Here is a 12,247-nt window from a genome sequence, read left to right as displayed (position 1 = left end):
GATTTGGTGCTTTTATTTGTAAAACAGATGTTTTTTTTTTTAAATCCATTTTTTCTTTTGTTTTATGGAAAGTTTTTTTTTTTTTTGCCTGATTGAAAGAGTCAAGCGAAACATGGAAAGATGAGCAATGTTTCATTGTTAGTGTTACTTTTGTTGTTATTTTAAATTCTGATTGTCCTATTGGCTCATCTAGTTTATGTTGTTGTAATCTTGAAGATCCTGTAGATGGCAATGTGGTCTGTCCCATGTTTGTTCTTCATTTGTGTTTGGTTTTAGTACTTGGATGTCAGCTGAGAAAACAATTGGAAATAAAGTTTTATAAATAATTTTAACATTACTAAAAGAGAATGACAGCTGGATTTTTTTTGATACATTGTGGGTTACACTGCATTTTGATCAGTATTAGCTGAAGTTCTCCAAAGAAAAATTTACACACCACTATGCAAACTTGGACAGTGTCCAGGGCAACAAACATGTTTCATGATTATACCTCCTAGAATTACACACTAATTGGCTACATAATTGCTGCAATTGTTGTACCACAAGGACTGAATGCTCAGAAATCGTTGTAGACCTCTTTTAATTTCACTTTGGTAAATCAGAATTATGATGGGAAGATAAATGTACCTTTGGCAAGACAAGGTTAAAAAAGGCGGTAAATCTTCGGTACAAATGTCTGCAAAAATTGACTGGAAGACTCCGTTGCTGTGAGACCCATCTCTCTTTGAAAGGGCAGCTTTGTTGTTGTTATTGAGTTTGGGGCAGAGATCTGTCTAGAATTAGACTCCTAAGGTTTTCATTTCCTTTGGGGTTTTGCCCAAGCCTGACAGAGGAAAAACAAGACATTCATCTCTTCTGTTTCCTTGGCAAGAACTGGAAAACTCACTCCTGCCATCGTCTGGCAGAAGTATGTTTAGTCCTGCAGTTCTTTCTGTATTTTCTATGGGAGGGAGAAGTGATAAAATACGTAAAAATGTGTATTATGCCAGCAATTAAATTATTTAGAGAGTAGAAAGCCTCGTGATAAATGTATTTGTTTTAGAGCCAAGTCATTTATTTTTTTCAGGTTTTGGCTTAAACATGAACTGAATTAAGTGGTTTTGAGAGCTAATAACATATTTGTAAATTGCGGTCACAAGTAATTAATCCTTCATCGATATGATTGCCAATGGAAATTTGACACTGAATAACGTCACATCATATAAATCAATTCTGAAAATGTAAATTTATGCGACATGATGTGCTCGTGTTCTGTTCATTTGGTGTAGCGTTGCAGATGATGCCAGTATTGAACACGGACACGGTGTGAGGCAATACTGTATTCAGAGGTTTCTAGGATACCTAGTGTAACTGCATATGTTGCCTGGAAACTGATGAGATATAAGGGTAGGGCTGAGAATTGTATCGAGGTTTTTAATGAATTAAACCTTACCACACACACACAAATCAAGGATTTCCATTTGTTATCGATGTTACTGTCAACGCATACTTTCCCTTTCATCTCTGAAAACATTTAAAACGCAATTTGAATTGCCTGTAGCCTACTCTCACCTTTCTAGTTGATAAAAGACTGCACTTCTAATTCATAAACATACAAATGTATATATAGTACATATAGAATGCAATCACGACTATTGTTATCGTTGCTGTATATCCCTGTAAATCATATAGCATCTTAAGAAATAAAAATTTAGATAACTAAAGGCACCAGTAGGCTTCTGTTGGGGATTAGAAGTCAAGAACCCTAGCGGAACGTTGCCAATCAGCCTTAAATCATTGCTAACATTGCATATAATATTGAAATTACTGATTCCATGCGGCATTATACCATTTGCATGTTGAATATATTTTTATTCTATTAGCAGTAATAATTTACCCTTGATCAAATAAGATAATAATTCAAGACGATTTTTAATACTACATTTACGGAATGAGCACTCTATGTGAGGAGACTACTGTCGCTTTAGGGTTTTACATGAACAGTGACGTAACCATAATTTGATAAGGTCAGAGTTCGGTTGTGTCACAACTTGGGGAAATGTAGCTTATCATCTATGTGGCTAGCTAAGGAAGTAGCTGGCCAAGTCACAATAGTAAATATAATTAGCCGGATCAACAAAAACATCAGATAACTTAAAGATTTTTTAATAAATGGAAGGCCGTTAGCCAATATAGGAGGACATGAAAAACTTGTGATAGTCCACCTAGGAGTAGTTAGATAACGTAGGGTCTAGCTGGAAAGCGAGATGTTTTATATCTGCAAGCGAACGTTAGCTGACTAAGACATCCTTTGCAACAAGTTAAAGTAGCTTAGTACAGCTATCGTTAGCTAGCTTGCCAGTTTTTCCCCTGTTTAGTTCAGCCTAGTTGGATAGTTGTTGAGAGGTGCAATGGCAACGGTACTACGGCGTGCAAAGCGGACCAGTTGTGTATGTTTAATGATATTTACGTTAATGTCAATCCTTTTAATTGTATTGGGACACAGTTACGGTACGTCATGAGCATCATTGTTGGCTATATTAGGAAGGTGGCTAGCTCGCGTAAATTGTATCGAGAACATATGCAAGTGATAGCTAGCTAGGTGATCAAATCGAAGTTACAAAGATGGGAATGCGCAATCTGGTTAGCTAGTTTCCGAAAGTTAGTGAAGTTGCTACTATAATGACGATGTAGCTATTTTAGAATTTAAGAGATTGGCGTTATTTAGCTAGCTAGTTAGCCCAAATTCTGCGTTAAGGGTTTCCTCACGTTTTAAGTAACTGGCTACCTACTGGGTTGTTTCGTCATTTGGAATATAACTAGCTAGGACAGCACTGTTTATGTAACGTTACAGAATTTTAGCTTTCTGTGTTGACTGACTAGTCTAGTAAGTTATTGTTAGCTCAGTATAATGAAATATATGTATCGGTCCAAGTCCACGACGACCAATGGGTTTTTGTGGTGCAACATTAAAGTGGATCACAAGTTACTCATATGGATGCACTGAATTGTTATGTTAGGTATTGAAGATTTGTATATGTGTGCATGTTTCAGAAACGATTATACGCGCCCTCTTCCGACAGTGTCTATCATTACATGCCTTGTATAACAGGGCTCCTCGGGATTCCAAGCGCTTTGTCCAGCCTCGTCGGAGTTTTGTCTCTGGGTGGCATGGCGCTTCTGTGGAGAGACATCAGCTGGAGGGTGAAAGGAGAAAATAGGACAGTGAGCAGCCTCCTCAGCCAATATTTGGCCGTTAAGGTGGTGGGATGGTTGGGCAAGCGGCAAAGGGAGCGACTTGAGAAAGATACGCGTGACATACGGAAGGTGCAGGAGGAGACCCTACTTTTGCGCTTGCGCAAAAATGCAAACACACATTATGGGCGCCTGTACGATTTCAGCTCGATCAAAGGTAACGTGAACAAACAAGTATACGCCATGGAAATGTTTAACAAAATATGTGTGGTAGAAGTAGTGACCCCTTCAGACATCCATACGGAATGGCAGAACTCCGAAGAGACATTTTCTTGCACCCGCTGTAATGTATAGCCAGGATTAGTGTGATGTATAGTAAAGACAAAAGTTTTGAAGTGAAAATTAGGTGAAGTCGTTGAGAATATAACAATATTCTGTTTGATGCCGGTCCTGTGGCATTTAATGTATTAATTAGCGTATCTCCTTAAGTAATATGAAGTTCGGCCAGTTACTTTAATGCAGAATGTCACATAGTGCACTCCCACTATGCAGTGATGTTGTGTAAGCGTGGGGGAGGAACACGCCGGTTGGACAGTATGACGTAAGCCTATCTGAAATGTTGCCATAACAACTCGCATGCATCCTGTACCCTTGGAAATGGCCGAGAAGTTCACATTAAACAGGGGTTATTCGAATGCATTAATCCAAATAAATGTGGTTGATTCATTAACATCTATGACATTCTCAAAAAATGTAGTGAAGAGTGTAATTGTCTTTGGTTGAACAAAGTACAAACGGCATACTGAATTTAAAGTCAAGTAGTGAAACGTTTTTAAAATACTGCTTTTCAGAATGTGAGGTATTTCGCCAGCGGCACCCAGTCACAGAGTATGAGCACTACCGTGACTTGGTGAAGCGTGTGGCTGCAGGGGAGGAGGGTGTGTTGATTGCGGAGAGACCTCTCATCCTAGCCATGACATCCGGCACGTCTGGAGCCAGCAGCATGCTGCTCAGCACCAGGGACACCAACACTGAGTTCTTCTTGCAGGTCAGTATTTGGACTGTCAGGGTGGCTGTTCAGTTTCATCTCACCACCTCAAAGCAAACTGCACATGGGTATGTTATGGAGTCACTTCATTTATGTGTACAAATATTGTTATTGCTAAGTTTGGGACTTGCTTTCTGCAAGTTTAATCTACATGGAGTTTGAGTGGTATTCTCTGTAGGGCACAGGGGAAGGCTTAGTTTGAAACTTACACTAAGCCTTCCTGTACAAGGCTTAGTTTAAGTTTAATGGAAGGAAAGACTATATGGTCAGTTACCTCAAATTAAACATTTATTTTGGTAAAGGAAAACAGCTGTCTTCAGTGTACTGTGTTCTGATGTTTATGAGTTTCTGCTTAATATCTCCATTCTCCAATATCTCCATCTGAAGGCCAATCTCAAACCTCAAATGCCATCTGCGCTAGTTCTGACAGATTTTCAAAGTTGCACATCTTGAACATTGGAGGCTAAGATTAAACTCACAGCTTTACCCAGTCATAAACAGCTGCCAGTGTTACCTCAGCAGGTTATGAAACAGACACAGATCATTTGTGAGCTTGACGAACGTACAGTAATGTTTTTTGGGTTGATGCCAGCTGTGATGTAAACCTCATCATTTACAGGTCAGTTGGGCAGAAGGGATTGTTCACTGACAGGCTAAGAAAACATGATCAGCAAATATCCTCTCCAGTTCCTGCTTTTAGTGCATTTGCACGTTTTCCCAGGGTGTTTCCGTGTGTCTGGACGCCATGAGGAGGGCATTCCCCGCCAGCGAGAGCCTGCAGCGCACCACCAAGTTCTTCTACACGCCCACCTTCCGCCAGTCAGAAGCAGGCATCCCCATCGGGCCCAACTCCTCCACCCCTGCCTCCTCTCGCCACATGCTTAACCTGTACACCACCCCAGCGCCTGCCTTTCAGGTGGCCAGTGAGAGTGATACCCTCTACCTGCACCTGCTCTTCGCCCTTAAAGATGGCAGCGTGGGCATCCTGGAGTCCAACTTTGCCTCCACTGTTTTTTATGCCTTCAGTGCCTTGCAGGTATGATGGTGTCTGTTTCTTGAACAACCAAGAGGAGTATTCAAACTATGTCTTCATTTTGAATGCCTCTCATTGAAATTCAGCAAACAACATTTGGGGCAATTCTGGGTCAGAATGACTTACAGTTAAACATTCTGAGTGAGCATTTCATCAGACAGGGCATAAACCCTAAAACACTAACCCTAACTCTAGCCCTAACCCTAACCCTAACCCTAATCCTAATCCTAACCCTAACACTACTCCTACACTAACCCTAACACTACCCTTACATAGCCCCTAGCCCTAGGCCTAGCCCTATCCCCTAACCCTAACCATAACCTTAGGCCTGAAGACCAAAGATTCACAACAAAAAGATGGATTAGGGTTAGGCCTAGGGTTTGGGTTAGGTTTATGGTTAGGGTTAGGGGTAATGCTCGGGTTAGAATCAGGGTTAGGGCTTGTATATGCTTTTGTATATGCTTTTACCTTTATTTACTGCTGTTGTAACCTGGTCGTGACTGTTCACCTTGAGTGCATTCCTAAAATGCTGTGTGGTCAGTTGTCCCTGAGTTCTTTCACATTTAGTAGAGATATTATTGTAGAGACATAGCAAAATGTTGCATTGAACAGAGCCTTGTATTTCTCCCTATATCCTTGTGCCATGACTCCAGGAGCGGTGGCAGGAGCTGGTGGATGATGTGGAGCTGGGCCGAGTTAGCCCCCAGCTGGCTATTGAAGATGGGGTGCGGCACAGCCTTGATCGTCTGCTCAAGCCTGACCCAGTGCGAGCTGCAAAGCTGCGGGGCGAGTTCGAACAGGGCTTCAGAGGCATTGCTCTTAGGCTGTGGCCCCAGCTAAACCTGGTGCTTGCCGTAGATTCCGGCTCCAACCAGATTTATGGAGAGTTGCTGAGGCACCACTACTGTCAGGGAGTCCCCTTCTACTCCCCATTCTACGCTGCCACGGAAGGTCCGAGTGCCCAGGTTACTTTCCAAAGCATGATGATGCTTCAGTCATTAGCGTTGAACAGTAACTATCTACTGTTTGAGATTGACCAGCTCACAGGAATCAAATGCATAGGTGTTCATTACAGTTTTTTTTCCTGATTCAAAGCAATATTTCATGACTTTGTTTATCTGTCAATGTGAGTCACTTCAGTTGAGATTTAGCTATTGTGAGTCACTACTTTGAAATGATATTGTCAATTCTGTGTATCAGAGATACACTGCCTCAGGCTTGAATGCCTTCTGCATCCTATGCCAATGGTGTAGTTCTCTGTGTCAATGCGGAAACAGGAGTGCTGACATGATTAATGCACAGGTTTCCTCCTGCAGGGAAGTGATGGAAATGGTGGCAACCTTTAGTTAATTACAGGTCCACTAGTTCTTAGCAACAAAGACATTTACACAAAATGGCCCATGGCGCTGTCGGTGCTGCATAAGTATGCATGTGTTTATATGTGTGTGTCCATAGGCTTGATTGGGGTGAACCTGTGGCCAGAGAAAGAGCAGCGCCAGTACTTGCTATGTCCACGCTCCATGTTCTGCGAGTTCTTGCCCGAGGACAGTTTGGACGAGGAGCAGCCGCCCACCCTGCTGATGGACCAGGTCCAGGAGGGGCAACGCTATGAGCTGGTGGTCACCAATGCGTCTGGCCTCTTCAGGTTAGACCGCCTAGTGATTGCCAAGGAAGACTGGGAATTCTATTTGTAGATTAGATGAGTGTCATTTTTCTCTTGTGTGAGTTACTACCACCGGGGGTTGGCATATATTTTCCCTGTAGCATGGTCCTGTGTGCCAGGAGTGTCTGTGAGGCACTCATGGCTGGTCTTTGTGCCAAGTGAGGTTTTAATTGCTTAATTGGAACCTAATTAATTGCATTAATAGGAGCATAAATTCCCAAACTATGTTACTCATCTACTGGTTGAGATTTCTATGTGTGGATTTCCAGGGTCAGGAGTAGAAATCACAGCAGGACACTGTTGAAAGGACTGTTGCCAAGTCAGGGGCTGTGTTAATAAAAAATTATGTTTGCATCATTAGAATTTTTTTAGATTTATTCTCACCTAAACCATGGACCTTAAATACAATAATAATTCTAATATAAGAAATTATAACAACATCTCAGGCAGTGCTACACGGAATTGGAACAAACTCTCAGAGAACAGGCAAAGTGTGTCTTATGTCATTGCTTGCAAAGATTTGTGGTGTTTGTGATCATGCGTACTGCCAGTGCATTGCCAATGTAGATATTGGCCTTTTTTGCCATTAATCACCCAAAATGGAATACTCTGCCTGGTCAGAGAAATAACAGATTTATCCCTGTCTTTTGTAAATTGTAGTTATTACCCAGTATATCCTTGTTAACAGCTCAGGTCAGCAAATAAATAAATGCATGCATACATGCATGTACAAAGAATATATAGATTGTTACTCATGTAGGTGAACTAAAAAATTGGACTGCTCCATAAAATTAGTTATTTAAATACATTTTACTGTCTTGGCTAAAGGTGTGTAATTTAAGTATATTTCGCTAAGCATAGTATAAAAATGAATCCACATTAGGATAGCTAATGCACTAGCTTTGTACTGCTACATAATTTTTTTTGGCATCAATGATGTGATTGACTGCATTAAATCTGTCACAAACACAATCCCTGCCAGATTTAATCAGTATGCTCTTTTAATTAATTGTCATTGTAGGCCTCAAAGGCACTTTGTTTATGGTGACAACTGTGAGCTTGTTATGGTCATTCATGACCTGCTGCACCAGTTTTCTTCAAATTCCCAGCTACTCAACTCTCAAGACATTTGGAGTCTTCAATTGTACAGCTAAATTTTTGCTGCTTTATGAATTGCTTGATGAATTACTTTGTATGCAGTTCTTTAGGTTTGCTCCTTCACTCACAGTTTTTATGAATATGGCCCAACATCTGAGTTACATATAGCATGTAAGCCATATTTCTCTCTGTGGCCACTAGATGTCAGTATAATATAGGTAGTCTTCTGCCTGTTTTACATCACTTTGAAGAGGAGATTTTTCTGCATGGAACAAAAACTAAAGAGACAAGAGAATAACAAGATAATTCACTATAGCCTGTATTTAATAAATGTAGTCATATTGGGTGTTAACAAAATACAAAATACAAGATACAAAATCAAAATGAAATTATCGTAGGGAGAGGTGGGCGAGGAAGATAGTATGGAAGGCTGAGTACAGGTATTTTGTGTCTCTTTTGTATAGATACCGCATAGGAGATGTGATCAAGGTGGTTGGATTCCACAATCAGTGTCCAGTGGTGGAATTCCAATACAGGTACAGTTGTTGACAGTTATTGCCATATGATTCAAATGCTCTTAGTATGTAAAGGCCTGTATCATGTATATGCTGTGTGTGTGGTGGGCTGACCTCTGTGTAATGTGCTGACAGGCGGGGTCAGATGCTAAATGTTCGAGGGGAGAAAATGTCAGAGGCAATGTTTCTGGGAGCCCTGAAGCGAGCCGTCAGTCAGTGGCCAGGGGCAGAGCTAGTGGACTATTGCTGTGCGGAGAGTGGCATTTTGGGTAAGACGTCATATGAACACTTGGTCTTGGATGGGCCCAGTGAGACTGAGAAAAGAGAGTAACTCTTGCCAGCTGTGGATGTCACACCACTTCGATTATGCAGTTCTCTCTCATGCACAAGAAATGCTTTTTCCCTCACCTTCACCACAGAATCACATGGGGGACTTTGAGGAACTTTGAGGGGGAGATTAATACTTCTCTGTTGTTGTAGGTGAATCCTCCGGAGGCTCTGACCCCCATTATCAAGTCTTCCTGGAACTGAAGGGGGTGAGAAACCTGACAGAGGAGCAGCGCTACAAGGTGCAGAAATTTGTAGACTTGAGTCATTAAACAGGAAGTTGGACAGAGTTGGATCTGAAAGCAAAGAATTGTGGGGCCTGAGTTGGCCTTTATTTGAGTTACAAATAAAGGCCAAGTAACAGTTAAAACCTCTAACTGAGCCCTGACCTCAGTCAGTAGATTTGCATCCAGACAGGCAGAACTCCCAAGACTGACTCTGTGGCTGTTACTTTTCATTCCAGCTGTGCCCTTAGCTACTTAATTTAATCCTTGCATCCATTAAACATAGACTATCAATCATTGGATGGCTGACTGTAATTAGAGCTGTCCAATTAAGCAACTGCAATCTAAGGAGGTTTACACTCAAGTCACTCAGCGGACACAGGGAGGCTGCTCAAGATTGAAATGACTGATTGGAAGAACCAGGGATTTCATTGAATTACATCCCACTAGTGGGGCACAAGCGCAAAGCCTGTTTCAGTTCCCCCTCCACCTTGGTTTTGTGACCAATCACAGGAAGTACAAGGCTTGACTGTGGTGGGCAACGCCCTGGACACCAGCCATTAACTGTGAAGCTGGGGTCCAACTGTTTTTCTGAAAGTAAGACTAGTCAAACTCTTGCAGAGCCCGTGAACTCTGCTCCTCTACTGATCTCCACCCATGCCTGTCTGTATGGAATTGTCTATTTCCTGAAATCACACCATTGTATCTGGCACTCACCCTACACTGACTAAACAAATTCCAGAACTTGCATCTTCGTGGCAGTGTGCATTTAAAACATGCTGCAAGTCAGCTGTGTTAAAAACACGTGGTCCTTCCGAGCACTAATGACCTTAGAATCAGCATCAAAACCACCGCACCGTAGGGCAAGACTGGTGCTCATGGCTGCATATTTATTCTCATCAAGTAACAGCTCAGGGGTGGTAATCATGTGAGCATCTTGAGAAATGAGCTCCTGTGCAGATGAGCCCTCTGACTTGGGATAATAGAGTTTTAGGGGTTGTGCAGGAAAGAGGAAGTACAGGTGACTGCCACCCTGGGGTTGGCACAGAGGGTAATGCTCTCAACAGCGAACAGCTGTACTGCATTTTTTGCCACAGGAAATCACACCAACAACAGGACAAGTAGGTAGCCAAGGATTGGCCATAAATGGAGGTTGTTTCATAAAAAATATTTGACTTAATCCTTGGCTCACACTCTTTGTTTCCATGGGCTTCCTTCACAAAGAGTAACATGTTAGAATATATATTTAATATGTGGTGAATTATACTACATATGCTATACATACATATACATAATATATAATATATTTTCAGGCTTCTGCATAGATTGTGTGTTATATTGTGCAATTGTGTATGTTAAGTATATTGTATGATAAATGTAGAATGCTGCATATCTGAAGGTAGTAATTATTTAATATATTCTTAAATATGATATTTTGGTGTCACATTTTGCATATACTGACCTGTGTTCCTCTTTCGTTCACCTGAATCCAAAGCTTTAGTCTGAATAGACCAGCATAGTTGTGGTTATATTAAAGAATGCTTGAGGAAAGGGGTTAAGAAAATAAATGTATAGTAGTTGCATTATACTGACTTTTTGAACTGAGGACCTTGATGTTTGGAGTTAGAAACTGATCTGGGTCCACGTCATGAAGCAGGCTTTATTTTGCACATTAAAGGGAGACAGACGGGCAGGAAGGCAGGGAGGCTTTTAAGAGCTGGAGATTGTGTGAATTATTTCTGAGGATGCATTATGTATGAACCGGGGGGCTCCCTCTCCCAATTTCTGGCACTCTCCACTGCTCTGCCTGCTCAATCCTCCTGCTCTCCCTCACTCTCTCCCTCTTTCTCTCTCTCTCTCTCTCTCTCACTGTCTTTCAGCTGGACCATTGTCTCCAAGAAGACTCGGCCGTCTATAAATCTTTCAGGTTCAAAGGCAGCATTGGGCCAATGAGGGTGCAGCTTGTGGGGGGTGGGGCTTTCCAGGAGCTCCGCGACCACATGATGGCCTTCTCAAACACCTCCCCCAACACCTTCAAAATGCACCGCGTGCTGCGCAGGAAGGAGTACGCAGACTTCCTGCAGGGGAAGATCATCTCCTAAATGCTCTCTGAAGTGCTTTGTGGGAACTGGCCCCAGCTGGACCCTTGCCTCGTAAGCTTGGCAGTGACAAGAGCAACTCCGAACCTGACTGCAGGGTCCATGCCAAGCCTCCGCAGGAGACCTCCTTTGAAGCTACCCGCTGTCTGTAATCAAATTGTTATCATTGCCTTTTTATTTATACTGTGTGTGTTTTCAGGATGCAGATTTGTCTGTTTAAAACCAGCAACGTGGATGAAACCTGCAGCCTCTTCCTCACATTACTGTCATTTACATCATCATTCTGCATTACCGGAAATTAAGTGGTCAGCTCTTTTGAAGCGGTCATTATAGGGACAATAACTTTGAACCTTGAACTTGCACAACATAAAGACGACTATACATGAAAAATAATTGTATGGTTAAATATCTAGGGCAGTGGTGACCACCAATTCCCATTGTATATCCAGGAGTCACCCAGGAATCCTTAAAGCCTTATGGGTGTATTGAAAGTGGATGGACAGCATCAAGCTTCAGTATTGGCAGTAAAACCAATTGCTGTCTGAAAATGAGCTGAGTATGTCAGGGAGACACAGGAGTCTCCCCAGTCACAGAGCAATAGACCGAAGTTGCATCGGATCCCTGTGGGTGGCTTTGGGCCATGCTCAAGGACCACAGGGACTAAGAGAGTTTTTCAATACGTTGCACTGCTGAATTAGGATGCGGACAGAGCACTATAGTCCTAACTAGGAGATCTGCTTAAGATAAACAGATTATGATAACCACATTCCATTACCTGTTTCCAGGGTCCGTTGCTTTCAATACCTGAACTTGAGTTTTCCTGTCTTGCATTCATTATTTTGCCAAGCCTCGCTTTGTGATGAATGTTTGAGTCACAGCCATCATTCAACTTTATGCACAAGCCAATAAAATCAGTTATGTGCTGTCCATAAGAGGAAAGTCTTTTTTGTCAAGTGTGACCTGCCTGATGGTCTGACAGTTGTTGTACCACCCAGAGAACACTGCAACACCAAACATGTTCATCTGAGTGTGTCACCAATACCGATAACTGTCACAGAGGTAAAGA

At 42.0% G+C, this 12,247-nt stretch overlaps 1 protein-coding gene across 1 annotated transcript; it reads left to right on the top strand.

Moving 5' to 3' along the window:
- Positions 1-2,076: 2,076 nt before the first annotated feature.
- ghdc (GH3 domain containing) lies at positions 2,077-12,077 on the top strand. Its single transcript, XM_036537333.1, has 10 exons — positions 2,077-2,490; positions 3,092-3,391; positions 4,026-4,222; positions 4,944-5,258; positions 5,909-6,206; positions 6,711-6,900; positions 8,481-8,552; positions 8,667-8,800; positions 9,012-9,100; positions 10,963-12,077. The coding sequence occupies exons 1-10, from the start codon at positions 2,391-2,393 to the stop codon at positions 11,182-11,184; spliced, it is 1,917 nt and encodes a 638-aa protein (XP_036393226.1). The 5' UTR covers positions 2,077-2,390; the 3' UTR covers positions 11,185-12,077.
- Positions 12,078-12,247: the final 170 nt, after the last annotated feature.

This window comes from Megalops cyprinoides, chromosome 1 (genome assembly GCF_013368585.1).
Source record: "Megalops cyprinoides isolate fMegCyp1 chromosome 1, fMegCyp1.pri, whole genome shotgun sequence".
In the NCBI taxonomy this organism is placed as follows: domain Eukaryota; kingdom Metazoa; phylum Chordata; class Actinopteri; order Elopiformes; family Megalopidae; genus Megalops; species Megalops cyprinoides.
The sequence above is the reverse complement of the archived record's forward strand: the minus strand, read 5'-3'. Positions and strand labels throughout refer to the sequence as shown.